The sequence below is a fragment of the Pomacea canaliculata genome, linkage group LG2, assembly GCF_003073045.1.
Source record: "Pomacea canaliculata isolate SZHN2017 linkage group LG2, ASM307304v1, whole genome shotgun sequence".
Lineage (NCBI taxonomy): Eukaryota > Metazoa > Mollusca > Gastropoda > Architaenioglossa > Ampullariidae > Pomacea > Pomacea canaliculata.
The window spans coordinates 20,715,789-20,732,117 of record NC_037591.1 but is presented as its reverse complement, the minus strand read 5'-3'; the positions used below and the strand labels follow the sequence as shown (position 1 = coordinate 20,732,117).

General features: G+C 42.1%; 3 protein-coding genes across 3 annotated transcripts; 1 reads left to right on the top strand and 2 right to left on the bottom strand.

Annotated features, from left to right (window-relative positions):
- Positions 1-910: 910 nt before the first annotated feature.
- Positions 911-8,713, bottom strand: LOC112555142 (mucin-2-like). The gene is made up of 8 exons (XM_025223373.1): positions 8,565-8,713; positions 7,943-8,074; positions 6,912-7,098; positions 5,200-5,496; positions 2,980-4,476; positions 2,675-2,781; positions 2,570-2,623; positions 911-2,516 (listed from the first exon to the last, which is right to left on the bottom strand). The coding sequence occupies exons 2-8, from the start codon at positions 8,034-8,036 to the stop codon at positions 1,468-1,470; spliced, it is 3,285 nt and encodes a 1,094-aa protein (XP_025079158.1). The 5' UTR covers positions 8,037-8,074; positions 8,565-8,713; the 3' UTR covers positions 911-1,467.
- Positions 8,714-9,538: 825 nt separating this feature from the next.
- Positions 9,539-12,102, bottom strand: LOC112556793. Its single transcript, XM_025226166.1, has 2 exons — positions 12,035-12,102; positions 9,539-10,222 (listed from the first exon to the last, which is right to left on the bottom strand). The coding sequence occupies exons 1-2, from the start codon at positions 12,052-12,054 to the stop codon at positions 9,835-9,837; spliced, it is 408 nt and encodes a 135-aa protein (XP_025081951.1). The 5' UTR covers positions 12,055-12,102; the 3' UTR covers positions 9,539-9,834.
- A 118-nt stretch (positions 12,103-12,220) lies between these two features.
- On the top strand, positions 12,221-16,228 carry LOC112556782 (peroxisomal membrane protein 11C-like). The gene is made up of 4 exons (XM_025226150.1): positions 12,221-12,714; positions 13,439-13,617; positions 14,083-14,163; positions 14,925-16,228. Exons 1-4 carry the CDS (start codon positions 12,493-12,495, stop codon positions 15,154-15,156), a joined length of 714 nt encoding a protein of 237 aa, XP_025081935.1. The 5' UTR covers positions 12,221-12,492; the 3' UTR covers positions 15,157-16,228.
- The last annotated feature ends 101 nt before the right edge of the window (positions 16,229-16,329 follow it).

The following is a 16,329-nucleotide window of genomic DNA, read 5'->3' as shown; positions in this document are numbered from 1 at the left end:
GTCGCCACAAAGAGGTTTTGTTCATGCACGGTGCTCGAGGTTTCTCCACCTTGTTTATCAATATTCAGGCGAAAATTCTGTCCTATTTGTATCACTCTTTTCAAAAGTCATTGCAAGGTTTTCTATGCAGACGAGAATAATTATCAAAGTATTCTGTTTCTGTAACACTACACGTGCAAGATAAACTCGATCTCCTCGTCAGAACAAGGGACCTGATCCTGTGAGGATAAGCCTTACGATATGTTGCTTTTATACTATGTTGATATGGCTTTGGTGACACATATAAAACAAGCATGCAGTGTGTATGCCGTGTCATAGAGCAAGCAAGAAGTTGAAAGGTGAGGTGTCGATTTTTTTGCAGACTCTACATGCATGAATGGCTGGGTCATGGCAGTCACGATCGAGCGAATCGAGTATGTCAAAGGGAACAGTGTTTGTTGGGTTTTACTTCCTCGTACCACAAACTAATATATCTGTATACGTCCATTAGTTTGTCTGCATATCGTTGAAGAGATACAGAAACATCTTTGTTCCCCAAACAATCTCCTTGAAGCAGCTTCGCCAACAAAGCGAAGACCTGTCAGTCCAGTAGTCTGTGGCATACAATGTCCGGGTTTCTATTATGAGGCTATGGCTTCACAAACAGCAACAGCACTCGAAGAGAACACGTGAACATACATAAAATATACGTATGGATGGTACGTGTGCGCGCATGAGGCGATGTGCATGCGTGTGTCACTGAGCGAACTCACGTGGGTTCGTTTCTAGAAGCACGTGCTTACTTCGTCACAGACATTATATGTTCTCTTGGAAATTGCGGACATAAACAGAAAGAGATATTTGTGTATCTGCAGTTAGCGCTTACACTGAAGGAAACAAAATCATCAATAAAAACAAGTTTACACAGGAACAGGGCTTCATGTTTATTCAAATCCTTTACATATACACAGTATATATCCCGAGAAAAAAATTAGAGAAACATACGAGTGAAAAGAGAGAGACTCCAACAACCCCACAAAGAGCTTCAAGATACTCTGAAAAATTCTGGTGAGACGACTCTGTGAGCAGGACAAAGATGAATCTCTGCGGAGTGGACAATATTACTTTTGAAAAAAAAATGATATTGTAAACAGACTCGAATTTAAAAATCACAGCTGAAACTTGTCGATTACATTGATTCATGTGGATGAACGCAGATTGCCTTTAGCAAGGAGGCTCTTCAAGCAGATATTAAAATAATAAAGAAGTAGAAAAGAAATACCATAGAGACGCTAGTCAGTGCAGAACTGTAGTACTGGTGACCAGTCGTCTGCTGTATTGTATATGGATATATCTCTTGGTCTTGTAGAGCAAGTCATGTAGCAAGTAGGTACCGCACTTTGATCTTAGCGTAGAGGTTAAACGGATTTTTGTCGAACTCACAAAGTCGAGTCACCACATAGTGACACATGACACATCATCTCAATGTCAAACCGGGAGCCTCTCCGGACAGGTGGTGGAGGTGAACTGACAGCTCCTAGCGTTGTCGTCCCACTGCAGTCCGCTTGGACACTGCCGATTGTCCACCATGAAGCCTCCCGTGCACGAGACGTACACAGAGCAGCCGTTGCACGACTGGTAGTTGCCGTCCACGAGCCACTCGCACGACGTGATGCACGTGCTGCCAGTGGTAGACGTCGGTGTGCTTGATGGCGTAGTGTTAGATGCTGTTATAGTTGTTGGCGAAATGGTTGTTGTTGGAGTAGTGTTAGAGTCTGTTGTAGTTGCTGGCGAAATGGTTGTTGTTGGAGTAGTGTTAGAGTCTGTGGTAGTTGCTGGCGAAGTGGTTGTTGTTGGAGTAGTGTTAGAGTCTGTTGTAGTTGCTGGCGAAGTGGTTGTTGTTGGAGTAGTGTTAGCGTCTGTTGCAGTTGCTGGCGAAGTGGTTGTTGTTGGAGTAGTGTTAGCGTCTGTTGCAGTTGTTGCTGAAGTAGATGAAGCGGACGAAGGTGGAGTGGAGGTTGCTTCAGATGTCACAGAAGATGTAGGAGATGATGAAGTAGATGGCAAAGAAGAGGAAGTTAATGGCGTTGAAAATGTTTGTGAAGAAGTTGTTGAAAGGGATGGGACTGGGCTAGAAGACGTGGGCAAAACATAGCATGCTAAAGGTGTTGTGGACGAAGGTAAAATGACGAACGCCGTTGAAGTCGGCTCAGCTGAGGTTGTAAAAGGCGTGGTAGGCACTGAAGAAGAGGCTGTCGTAGTGGTGCCTCCAGACGTAGTGTCAACTGGTGTGGTGGTGCTACCGGGTGTCGTACTGGTGACTTCAGATGTAGTAGCACCTGGTGTGGTGGTGCTACCGGGTGTCGTAGTGGTGACTTCAGTTGTAGTGTCAACTGCTGTGGTGGTGCTACCGCGTGTCGTAGTGGTGACTTCAGTTGTAGTGTCAACTGGTGTGGTGGTGCTACCGGGTGTCGTATTGGTGCCTCCGGATGTAGTGTCAACTGGTGTGGTGGTGCTACCGGGTGTCGCATTGGTGCCTCCGGATGTAGTGTCACTGGTGTGGTGGTGCTACCGGGTGTCGCATTGGTGCCTCCGGATGTAGTGTCAACTGGTGTGGTGGTGCTACCGGGTGTCGCATTGGTGCCTCCGGATGTAGTGTCAACTGTGTGGTGTGCTACCGGTGTCGCATTGGTGCCTCCGGATGTAGTGTCAACTGGTGTGGTGGTGCTACCGGGTGTCGCATTGGTGCCTCCGGATGTAGTGTCAACTGGTGTGGTGGTGCTACCGGTGTCGCATTGGTGCCTCCGGATGTAGTGTCAACTGGTGTGGTGGTGCTACCGGGTGTCGCATTGGTGCCTCCGGATGTAGTGTCAACTGGTGTGGTGGTGCTACCGGGTGTCGCATTGGTGCCTCCGGATGTAGTGTCAACTGGTGTGGTGGTGCTACCGGGTGTCGTATTGGTGCCTCCGGATGTAGTGTCAACTGGTGTGGTGGTGCTACCGGTGTCGCATTGGTGCCTCCGGACGTAGTGTCAACTGGTGTGGTGGTGCTACCGGGTGTCGCATTGGTGCCTCCGGATGTAGTGTCAACTGGTGTGGTGGTGCTACCGGGTGTCGCATTGGTGCCTCCGGATGTAGTGTCAACTGGTGTGGTGGTGCTACCGGGTGTCGTATTGGTGCCTCCGGATGTAGTGTCAACTGGTGTGGTGGTGCTACCGGGGGTCGCATTGGTGCCTCCGGATGTAGTGTCAACTGGTGTGGTGGTGCTACCGGGTGTCGCATTGGTGCCTCCGGATGTATTGTCAACTGGTGTGGTGGTGCTACCGGGTGTCGCATTGGTGCCTCCGGATGTAGTGTCAACTGGTGTGGTGGTGCTACCGGTGTCGCATTGGTGCCTCCGGATGTAGTGTCAACTGGTGTGGTGGTGCTACCGGGTGTCGCATTGGTGCCTCCGGATGTAGTGTCAACTGGTGTGGTGGTGCTACCGGGTGTCGCATTGGTGTCTCCGGATGTAGTGTCAACTGGTGTGGTGGTGCTACCGGGTGTCGCATTGGTGCCTCCGGATGTAGTGTCAACTGGTGTGGTGGTGCTACCGGGTGTCGTATCGGTGCCTCCGGATGTAGTGTCAACTGGTGTGGTGGTGCTACCGGGTGTCGTAGTGGTGACTCCAGATGTAGTGTCAACTGGTGTGGTGGTGCTACCGGGTGTCGTAGTGGTGACTTCAGATGTAGTGTCAACTGGTGTGGTGGTGCTACCGGGTGTCGTAGTGGTGCCTCCGGATGTAGTGTCAACTGGTGTGGTGGTGCTACCGGGTGTCGTAGTGGTGACTCCAGATGTAGTGTCAACTGGTGTGGTGGTGCTACCGGGTGTCGTACTGGTTACTTCAGATGTAGTAGCAACTGGTGTGGTGGTGCTACCGGGTGTCGTACTGGTGATTTCAGATGTAGTGTCAACTGGTGTGGTGCTACCGGGTGTCGTACTGGTGATTTCAGATGTAGTAGCAACTGGTGTGGTGCTACTGGGTGTCGTACTGATGACTCCAGATGTCGGTGTGCTTGCTGCACGTGTTGTTGTACGAGTAGTGCGAGATGTCGGTGTGCTTGTTGTACGAGTAGTGCGAGATGTCGGTGTGCTTGTTGTACGAGTAGTGCGAGATGTCGGTGTGCTTGTTGTACGAGTAGTGCGAGATGTCGGTGTGCTTGCTGCACGTGTTGTTGTACGAGTAGTGCGAGATGTCGGTGTGCTTGCTGCACGTGTTGTTGTACGAGTAGTGCGAGATGTTGGTCTCCTTGTACTACGAGTAGTGCGAGATGTCGGTCTCCTTGTTGTTCGAGTAGTGCGAGATGTCGGTCTGCTTGTGAGACGAGTAGTGTTAGATGCTGTTGTAGTTGTTGGCGAAGTGGTTGTTGTTAGAGTAGTGTTAGAGTCTTTTGTAGTTGTTGGTGAAGTGGCAACTTGTGTAGTGGTGTTGGGCTGTTTCGTGCTTGTGGAGATATTCCTGTGAGACAGAAGTGAGACAAAATATATGAACGTTAAAGAAACTTCCACACTGGCATACTCTACAGTTTGTTGAACGGGAGATATTGCGTCTATCATTATGCGCATGCGCATTAAGCGCTCGTCGTCGCATAAAGTGGAAGCTGGGATTTAGTCAGTTTACTCTACGGAGACTTACGAACAGAAAGAATTAAGTGAAAAGATCACTTTGTGATATAAACTGCCAATGGTAGATTTAAAATAGGTAAGAGAAAAGTAATTATCCACACAACACACAAGATTGGGCCAAGCAAAAAACATTGGCCCAAGCTTGGACCAAGCTTGGCCAAATCTTGTGTGTTTTGCTGGGTATTAGTTGTTTTCCCGTTCGTAAATACCTAAAAGCTTGAAAGACGAAACTTGTGAATGTAAGAAGAGAGAATTAGTTGATGACAGCAAACTCAACAGTATGGGTTCGACATTTACTTATCCAAATTTTTCAGATAAATGACACGTGTTTAATCAGCTAAATCCCAATACTACTTTCTCAACAAGCAAGTTCATGAAAGCATACAAGCGTCACCGTGACAAGTAAAACAATCACTTGACAGTTTAAGCTGGAACTTCTTTGCCATGCTTACCTACAAGGCCGTTAGGGTAAAAGGGTAATCTGTCACACAAAGTTCTCCGAAAGTTAAAACAAAAGCGTATATTTAGTAAGCCAATAGTGGGTGATATCTCTTACCCCGGGCATGTGTTGGACACATAGTTGCAGATCTTGCGATTGTCGTCCCACACCAAACCTGCGGGGCACGGTCGGTTGTCGAAGAATTGTTCAGAGAAGCAGGACGCGAAGACGTGGCATCCGAGACACGACTGATAGTCGCCGTCACGACGACCCACGCATGACGTGATGCAATTGTTAGACTCAGGCCTTGGTGGTGTCGTCGTCGTCGTCTTCGTCGTCGTCTTCGTCGTCGTCTTTGTCGTCGTCTTCGTCGTCGTCCTTGTCGTCGTCGTCTGTCCGGAAGGATTTACAGCACTGAAAATAGCAGACGACTAACCGTTAGTTCACGTTCACGAAGCCCTCATTTCTCTCTGTGTACCTGTCGCTCTAGTTTGACATAAGGCGTGTTCTACAACCAGACTATATTACTGCGAAAGAAACTTTGATATAGAAGTTTCCATAACGAATAATTATGTCTTACGATCTAATTATTATACTAATTTAGTTCTAATACTGTTACATCTGATTATCCGTGTATAGTAAGTAACATACGTAATTGATTTTATATGTTTCCAGAGTATTTGATTTTACATGTAATTTCTACAATCCATCATTTCAATTTACTCGTAATGTACATACACGCCCCGCCTCATAGTTCTCAAGATAACAAAGATGACAAATTGTTGGCCTCAGCACAGCACCGTGACACGGTTGACTGGATCGTGGTTGAGTAGAAAGATCAACTGCTACAACAGCTACACAACTCTTCATCTACGTGCGTTTGCAAATCAAACGTTCACTCTACTGACTGAGAAACGCGAATTGTAAGTTTATCTTACTTTCCAGTTGCCTAGGTATTGTAAGTCATCATTGTATTGAGCAGAAGACAAGTGCACTTCACAAACAAGAAACAGAGGGAAGTGCGGCAAGACTCAAAAACTAAATAAGACTTTTTACAATGTCCTAAGTCACGATGAGTTTTATTTATTTATTTATTTTTTTTTTGGGGGGTGACAAGGAAAAGGTCATAATTCATAGTTTAGACTGGTGTTTGCCGCCCCACCATCACTGGGGGCATTACAGTTGCAGAGTTTAAATAATCAGTTGTTCCCCCAACATCCGTGCAGGTCCAAAATCGCATGTTCGTGCCTATGCGCTAACCTCAGAATACAATATAAAAATGCAAAGAAACTGTATAAAAATAGTAAAATGAACTAAAAATCGAACATTTCATTCTCTATTTCTTTCTCTTTCTTCCTATTTCACAGTGTGGTTTTTTAAATGAATGAGAGCGACACTCGAGATACAGAAAATGTCCCTCCCCTGCAATTAAAATTGAAGACAACAGAAAATAAAGCTTGGAGACTACAAACTGTTGTAAAAATTTAGAACAGATGTAACTTTTATCCCTATGTCGGGTATATAAGACCTATCTAATCTAACGCCCTGAGAAAAGTGCACACTTGTTGATTTGTATCTGTTTAGTTTATTGATAAGGAGGTGCTGAGGCAGATAATACGCGCGTAACAGAACAACAGTTTCATTTATCTTAAATTCAAGTTTAAAATACCTTTACAATTTTTCTAGGTCATATGATTTTTTTCTATTTTTTTTTTAAATGCCCGATCCACTAAGTGTCTAAAGGATTGATAAACTAGATTCCTAAATTTCACTAAAAAATTCTAAAGCACGTTGGTTTCGAACCGCAAGGGCCCGTTGTTTAAACTTACCTGCAATTCACTGCTCTGGCGTAGTTACAGACTTGGATCTGTGGATCATAAAGGGTTCCCATAGAGCAGGTGACCACTTTGGATGTACTACCGCACAGCACGAACTTACTGCAGTCAGAACACAGCGGGTACTGACCCATGCTCCTGCTGCTACACTCCGCCACAGAGCTCATGCAGACGGCCGACCCTGTAATGAGGACGGTTTGTGAGGTCAGCCACCCGATATGCAGCATTCATCAGACTGCACAATGCCAACACCTTACAGCAGGGACTCAGCCAGTACGAATTCACAGAGAAAACTGAGCAGTTACTCATGACAGAAGTGTCTTTACGCCTGTGTCAACCCGTATGTCTACGAACGGTACACGGGTATATCTCCATCGTATAAAGTTGTCCCGTTGGTCTGCGGTTTAAATATTGACTAATATATTCGTTCCAAAGAAACCCTTACTAACCTCTCCAACATTCCTTCTAGTTGAGAACCTCAAACTTGCCCCTTCCTAAATCCTGGTGCCCGAGGAAGATACCATCACTGGCAGAACTGTGGCGGCATATACTGGTGATGTGTTTTGTGTTACTCTTTTTGTGTTGAGCCCTTACTTTCAATTCAATTACACAATTCTTTTCTTAAATGTGTTGGCTGTATGTGAGACAGGATACTGTCTTACTTGTTCCTGCTCTCTTGGTTCTTACTCCCACTTGTCGAGACGAATAAATAAAAATTAAAGACGATAGAAAAGTAAGCTAGAATCATATTTTGACACTTTGCATTCAAACAAGTGTAAACACTTGCACGTGCTCTCGTGAACACACGCGCTGTCTAGAGTCATTCGTCTTGTGATGTAAATAACTGCCCACCGACTGGACCCAAGCCTTTCCCATGGTACATCTTCTACCTCCAATCTGTCCCTCACCTGTATGTAGTTTTCTGATTTGATGAACCTGTCGCCTGTTAGACAGCTCAACAATCGTTTGGCTCTACTCTGAACAGTATACTTGCCTAACTAGAACATTGATAGATTCATACTTACCAAACTCCGTGGGCATCTGGACTGAGCGTTGAATCATGAGGGCAACCAATGGTAGTGATATCAGCTGGAAGTACTGCCTCATTCCCGATGCCATTGCTCTACTTAACTCAGGCTGCACAATGTGGAGAAAAACTGTCAAAATAGATGAAATCATCTTAAAACAAAGCATGTCACAGAATGATAGAGTTCAATGTCACTTTTAAAAAAAGAGCTCTCACAGTCCACCTGCTAAAGCCCTTCCCCCACCACCCCACCCCGTTCCATCTATCTCACTGTTTTCACCTCCTTCCCACTTTTCACTTAAAATTGACGGGTTTAAAAAAATGTAGAATAAGCAAAAAACGATAAAAAGCCCCAACAAAAAAACAAACTACATTAATGGCGGCAAAATAGTAGTGGGAGACGACGACGACGACGATGATGATGATGAGGAGGAGGACGAGGAGGAGAAGGAGGAGGAGGATGGCAACAATTATGAGCATAAAATAGACGAACTTAGTCTCTTTTCAATATTTGAAAAGTTTCTTTTCCTTGAAACTGATCTTACGATATGAATTAAAATAAAACAATAACAAGGGAATCTAAATTCCATTCAAGCTATTAATTATGAGTTTCGAAATACCTTTCCGCTGTGTAGCAAGTGTCCAAACGTCCAACGCTGACTTGACGGAGAAAGACCAGAGACTGGTCCACCGGTCACGTGGCTTGTACTGACGGCGACGGGCAGTTATAAAGCATGACGGCCCTGCTCATGGATGGTCGCGGTCATCCCCCGCCTTGCTTGGCTGACCAATCGTATCACATAACCATCGACAGTAAACTTGCTTCATCAGATACAATAGAATCATGTACCCGCTTTCTTCCTTCTACATGATGTTATCAATGTGATCATATTTACGTTGGTGACCTTAGGTATTGTTTGTCCAAACGTTTATGTTTGAAAGAGAGATGGGAGGATAAACAATATTTCCGAAGGACCAGAGGTGTGTCGTATCTTGTAAAGGATTACTGAGGTGTTTATTTCAAAACAACGCGTTCAAATCGATGTCGACTGTATCAGAAAAACAGAAAACTAGATGCCGCCAAGATTATTATTTCTTGCTTTGTCTTGTTTCCTTTGTCCCTGCGATGAGATCCCTATCATGCTGACGGTGACCATTTCTTCCACTCGTCCTGCGGGATCTCTTGACAGATCAGTAGGTAGAAAGTCCTGTCACATAGTTATAGTTGTATTTATTTTTAACATACAGACACTACTCTTGTTCTGATCAATGTCTTTTATTTTTCAACCAGACAGAGAGAAGAAAAACGACTGTTTTAATCATGCACATTAAGGTTCATTCATATCATCATCATCATGACTACTACTACTACTACGACGACGGCGATGCTGCTACTGCTGCTGCTGCTGCTGCTGATGATGATGATGGCAATGCTGATAAAATGAACTCCGTCACCTGCAATCATTGAAATTAAAAAAAAAACACCTGATCTTACAATGGGATTCAAAATAATAATTATAAGCAAAGGAAATACCCATTTAATTGAATGTTGATTCAAACTATCTCTAAACAGGACCGGAGCTAAACCCCTCACTACCCTTCCAGTCCGCCAACTGTCAAGTAATTATAACATAGTCAGCAATTAATTGGTAGGTTTTAGTCCTCAAACTGAAGCTTTAAATCTCTTTTTTTTTTTTTTTGCTTTTTGTTGTACAAAGAAAGTTACTCTTTCCGATCTAGTGAAGCAGCCATGCTGCCAACCCAACCATTTTTGCACTAATGTTGACCTTAGATAATGTTTAATTGATGTTCATTTTGAGATAAACGGGTAGCACATACGAGCTTTGTCTGAAAGGTAAGAAACAATTTATTTCAACTTCAAACAACAAACTACATGGTTTTCCCTTCAAAATAACTTCCTTTGAGTCGAATGCCCTTTTCCATCCTCCTCTGCCATGCTTCTATGCACTGCTGGAAAGGTTCTTCTGGGATGCCCCTCAGCTCCCTTGCGGCCTTCTTGATGGCCTCTGCGCCTTCAAAACAGGTTCCCTTGAAGATCCCCTTGAACTTGGGGAAAAGATAAAATTCACATGAAGTTAAAACAGGTTGATATGGAGGTTGTTCCAGTCCAGCGATATTCTTCTCGGCCTGAAACTGCATGATGCTCAGGGCGTTGTGAGCAGGTGCTTTGTGGTGGTGAAGCAGCCCCCTTCTCTGCGTCCCCCTCATTGCGCCCTCGGCAAGTGCCTGTATAGATGGTCTAATGGTAGAACTGGGCCTATACAATGCACACAAAAATCGTTGTTTTTCATACACCTCCTTCAAAATGATATAATAAACAAGAAGAAATGGGTCATGAAGAATAAAGCTTTTTTGTATCTGAATAGTAAGTTCCTGTATTTATGTCAATAGCGTTTCTGTATTTACATGAATAGTGAGTTTTTGTATTTACTCATAATTGTTTTCAGAGATTGTTTCGAGATCACCACTTGTACACAAATTTCCTTATCGTCTATACCAGGGATGCACAACCTACGGCCCGCGGGCCATATCCGGCCCGCGACGCGGTGCCATCCGGCCCGCGAAACTTCTGCCCACAGTGCAGGAAATCGGCATGTTAGTAATAAAAGACCTAAAAAAACGGAAAAAAAGGAAGAAGAAGTATTTATCCCCACGTAGGGGCGTCTCTCAATCTTTTGTTCGATGGACGAACATTTCGATTCAGTGCTCCGACTTGGTGTCTCTACGATGCAGCCGGACATTCAGAAGTTGGTTTCGGGAAAACAACTTCAAATATCCCACTATTTACTACATAATTAATGGTAAGTAAAACTTGTTTCTAATAAAAAAATGGTATCTGCTCTATTTTTTTTTTGTATTTTTGCGGTGGTGGCCCGCCACACGGCTGTCCGAAATGGATATGGCCCGCAGGCCGAAAAAGGTTGGGCATCACTGGTCTATACCATTCAATGTACATTTCTCTCTTGACACTCATTCTGAACACATGGGAGACACAAGGAAAGAGGAATGGAAAGAAATCTCTGTAAAAAACGAGAGAGAAGCAAATGGAGAGAAGACTGGAGTTCTCATATTTGATGGCAACAGCTGTTTTTAATAACTGTAGTTATGATGAGACGAGAAAAAGACTACTGTTCATATCTTTGCATAATTATAGTTTTAATCGGGGAATTGTGCTGTTTAAAGCAAACCAAGACTGAGAGAACAAACCAGGTTTAATGCAATAAGTTCTTGTTGCCAAACAGGGAATTTCGACAACACCTGCAGAGTAACATGCAGCCCAGGGACGACACAAGAACACAGGCTAAAGAAACTAAAATAACAATTACTATAAGCATGAATATGAACACGCTTCATGCCTCGGGTGGCCTCTAGCAGTAAAAGAAAACAAAGTACCCACAGAATGTCGGCTTATTTATTGTCAAGGGACACCGTTACTCTTGAACCGTTTCTCGCTTCACGCCTCGCCTCTCATGAGTGATGGGATCGAGGCTCTCAGTGCTGAAGGCGGAGGATGATGGGTGGCGGATTGACCAAGATACCCATCATCAAGTCGTAGAATTCTTTTGCTTGCAGGCATGTTCAGGCCGAGCTCAGTTATCAGCAGCAACTATACTGACTCCCAGCGCCTGCGCCAAAGGGGTGGAAAGACCTTGGATCAGTTTTCTTTGACCTCGCTCTCACCGCCCCAAACGTATATCTCACAAACAAAAAGAATCAGAAATAAACTGTTTCGGAAACAGCTGTTCACAGAAGACTATAGGGGAATTGAAGAAGTACCTGTGTTTTTATTCTTGTTGCTCTCGTCTACGCACACTGACATACAGTCCATCTCGTGAATGCGTTGTGAAAACATCAGCTTCTGTACTATAGTGGCTCTAAATACTTTCACTTCCATGATATTTTCGACATCCATTATTATTATGTTTGTGTCTTTTCAATAAAGCTCTTTAGGCCTACCTGTGGAAATACAAATCAACATATTATTGCTATTAATGGGTTAAAATCTTCACATAAGTTTCTTAACCAGCCCGCGGCTTTGAGGCCATTTTATTCCGAGGACAACACGTACCGTTCTCGAGAACGAAGCATGTTGTAAAGCTCGATGCACTACGGAAGAAACAAGTCTGACAAAGGGGTTAACGATATACTCGCTGAGTAAGTCAGACGGCGAACGGCCAAAACTGCCGTGGTCGTCAGCAACGCAGACGTCGAAGCTCACGCACCCAGCTGGTCCTACAGTCCGACATCACAGACGACAGTAGCAGACGACACCATCGCGGATCTCAACGCAGTGATGATTTTCTGCCCTTACAAGAACACAGTCATGTGCTGGAATAGTGAAATGGGAACGATCTTGTTTTCGTGTCTTGTCAACAATTTATGAGCTATTTTTTGCTTGTTTGTTTATTTATTCTTAAGTCGCAAATACCGACAATATGACATCCGGCAAACATGACTGCCCTCAATAACGAAAGCTGTTAAGCGACCTTTGAGCTTATAGAGCAGCTGCTAAACTGAGAATACACAATGTCCAGTCTCGTAAAAGTGTTGGAGAGTTATCGAGGGAAAGATCGAACAATACGACTGTTTACATATGCATTTATGTACCTTGGGGGAAAAGGAAATACACCGCTGCAAGCAAAATTTAGAAAGCTTTCTGCCGAGCTTGGAGCATGTCGTGTTGTGCTGCGGTTGTTTGATGATTACTCGATGCTTGCGCTTAATTTGGCCAACTCTTTTGGGCTAAAGGTATTATTGCTCAGTTATTTTATATGAAAACAATTTAAGTTTTTTTCTGCCTCTCGTCATGTTTTCGCATACAAACAGCAAACGCCGCGTACACACATCGAAATTTTGAAACAAGATAATTCTTTAAAGAATTAATTTTCTAAATAAATAAATCAAAACAAAAGCTCATATGTTTGTAAGATAAAATGTACTATAGCCCTTGTGCTTCCATCATTCTTCCTAGCATCTATGTGGCTTTTCCAGACCAGCTGATAGAATTTAATAAAATTTATTAACATACTGTAACTGTCAGTTGATTGATGTTTTTATTAGGTTTGTACACTTTAAACATTTTTGAGTGCAAGTAACATATTTCATGATTTAATTATATACAAGATGCACATAATAAATTGTACAGAAACAGTTAAGTAAAAACACCAAACAAAACAAAACAACCTTGTAGCAAACAGATCTACAGAACTGAAATTGAAAAACAAAAACATTGCCAAGACCTGTTACAACAGCAAGTCAGCACACTCTTTGGAGTCGTAGGAGATTTCATGCTAAATGATGTCATATTAGATTGATGATTAATAATAACAATAAGCACATTAAAAAGGTGCTGAAAAGCCAGAGAAAGTGCCTTTAATCATTGTAATCTATAATAGGAAATGTATTGGTAATGCCATGACTTCATGGGTCAATTTATTGCTTATTAATTAAGATATTAATATTTCATTAATAGGAGCCAAATTGGCTGCTGCGACCATTTGAGGTTGTTGCCAACATTTTATACCAGCTGTACTACCCAGTTGAGCATATTGCCTGGCTGAGGGACAAGGGTGTGTTGCCAGGCAACTCCGGGGTCTTCTGGTTGCTTGGGACAATCATCTGGGCAGGGTCTCTTACTGCAGAAATTATCAAGTAAGAGTGCTTTCGAAGGAGTTGCCTTGATATGTTCTGCAAAATATCATGGGATGTGGACGCCGTTAGAAATTTTATGGAAAAAATAGTCAGGACAGGGGTGGTAAACTCATATATTATTTTAAGTGAGATTTACTTTGGTAAGAGTTGTGGAGGTAGAGATACTGAGTGTTGTTTGACCGAGCATTGATTTACTATAATTATTATTATAAGTTTGAAGAAGAGAAATATGCATATAAATTTTTGTACTGTATGCATGAACATTTTTGCATCAACATTTATGAGCCTTCACAAACCACATTAAATTAGATAAATTTTTTTGTCAATATTAACAATAAAGTTTGAATAATGAATGTGGACTTATCTGGGGAAAGATTTGTTATTATCAATGCCAGTGATACTATCATATCACTATCAAAGCTCCATCAGCAGTACATGAAACTGCATTGTGCCTTATTTTTTCAGGTGTCTGATTAATCTGCACATTAACAGTCTCAAGACACAGAAACTGAAGAAACAAAGATACCTGGAGAAGACAGAAGACAGGTACTCACTTTAGTTTCCTCTCTTATCTTCATCATCTTTATGACATTAACCCACTGAAGCTTTAATTATATTGCCTAGCAGATGCTGCTATAATGAGAGTAGGTTGTGAGATTCATGTGTGTGCAAACGACAAATTTCTGTTGGGAACTTGCACCTTATACAGACAATTATGGCCTGTTAAAAAACGTCTGATAAAGTATTGGTGAGTTTTATTGCTGCAAAGTATTTTGATGAAAATAATTCTTGTGAGCTGAGCTAGAGGAAAAAGAGCGAGACAGTCCAGCAGTCAGCAGAATAAATAAATAATGTATTAAACATTTTGCAGCTGAGTTTGTAACAGGATTAGCTATTTACTTGACATTTAACTACTTCAAGTCTGGCACCATCGACCCTCCTGATAAAATTCATTCATTATGTAAGATAGTTTGTAAAATTTTTTTTTTCTTGTAGTATTTTATATTCTGGTATTTTGGCACTTTGAGCTTGGTAAGCGATTATCTCATGTTTCTCTTCCTCAGATATAATGGCAAAGCAGCCGGCCCTGTAGTAAAGGCAAAGGGGATGTTAATGGACTTAACAAGTCTTTGCAGGGAATGGGAACTGTTGTGGGGATTTCTCTTACCATTGCAGGCTTGTGAAGGCTTTGGGAAACTAAAAGAGTGAAAGGCAATATTAATTGATAATAAAGTGATGGTGGCAGAGTGTGTGTGTGCACCCACAGGTGCATGTTCATGCTTTTGATTTTGATTTACTGTGTGCAGGGAAAATAATTCCCAGCAAGAAAAGCTGATTGAAGAAAATCTGGAAAAACTTAGGCTGCAGCGACGTGATTTAATCCTCAATGTCATACAATCAGCAGCAGATCTGACAAATGCCATTAGCTGGCTTCCTAAAGGATTCCTTTGGTCCCAGAAACTTCACCCTTCAGCAAATGGATTGTTTGGTATGCTAGCCACATTAATCATGCTTCATCGTAATTGGCCATCGAGTTAATACATAGTAGCTGTCAGGTGAAATTGTTTGTATCAATTACATTGTTATCAGGATATTTTCTTTACCATAGAAAAATGTAATACAACAGAAATTCAGAAATTGAGCATTTAAATTTTGCTGCTTATTGTATCAGCATCATTTGTGAATCACTTCTTCTATGAATGGAATATGAGGAAGTTTTTTTTTTTGGGGTGGGGGTTGCCATATTGCCATCATGTGATTTGTACAGTGTGTGCAGTGGTGATGATGCCCAGTGGTATTTGATGATCATGCTGCAGTCGTCCACAGTTTAATTGATTGATATTAAAAGGAAAGTTTTTGGTTTGATGTTTTATTCAATTTTACTTATCTGGTGTTGGGAAGGATGAGAGGCAAGGTTGTGGTATCTTGCTGGGCCCACAACTGATGTTTTCATGTCACTTTTTGTGTTATTTTATACAATTTATGAAAGGATATCAAAAGTATTATTTTAAACTACTTCATGTTTATTTTGAAATGTACATATGGTAAATGCGTATCCTATGATGGACAAGAAGTTGAATTGCAGCATTTAACTGCAAATAGGTGTTTTTTGATTTGCTTAACAAATGCCATTTCTTATTTTAACTTTGCTGAAGTCTTTATAAAGGCAAATAGCACACATTGGCACAGCTAGGTGAAAATTAGTAGTCTGCATTGCTGATGTGTAATATGCTGCTTTATAAATTCTTCCTTTTGAGTCACTGATGTTAAAATTTACCACTGGACTAAATTTATATCAATACTCGTAGCTATGATAGTATAGACAGTGCTTTTTCTTTTTGAAAATGTAGGAGGGTGCTTTTCAGAAAACTAAATGAAATGAGGTATTAACAGATTTTACAACTTATCTTACATTTATCATTTTATTTTCCCTGTTTTATGCTAGCATGTGAATGTTTTTAAATATATGAACAGCAAACAAATGTGCATCATATGTGGACTGAAAATCTTTTTCAGTGAAGAGAAGGATTGTGAATATTCATCAATATTAACAATGATCCCTTATTACATGATTTAGAAAAAAGATAATCATATGTACTTGCCTGTAATATGCATGTGTTTGTGTTATTTCTTCTGGGTACGCATGAATACTTTCTGTGCCTGTTAACAAAATTCACAATCCACTCTAACAATTAATTTTATATCATATAA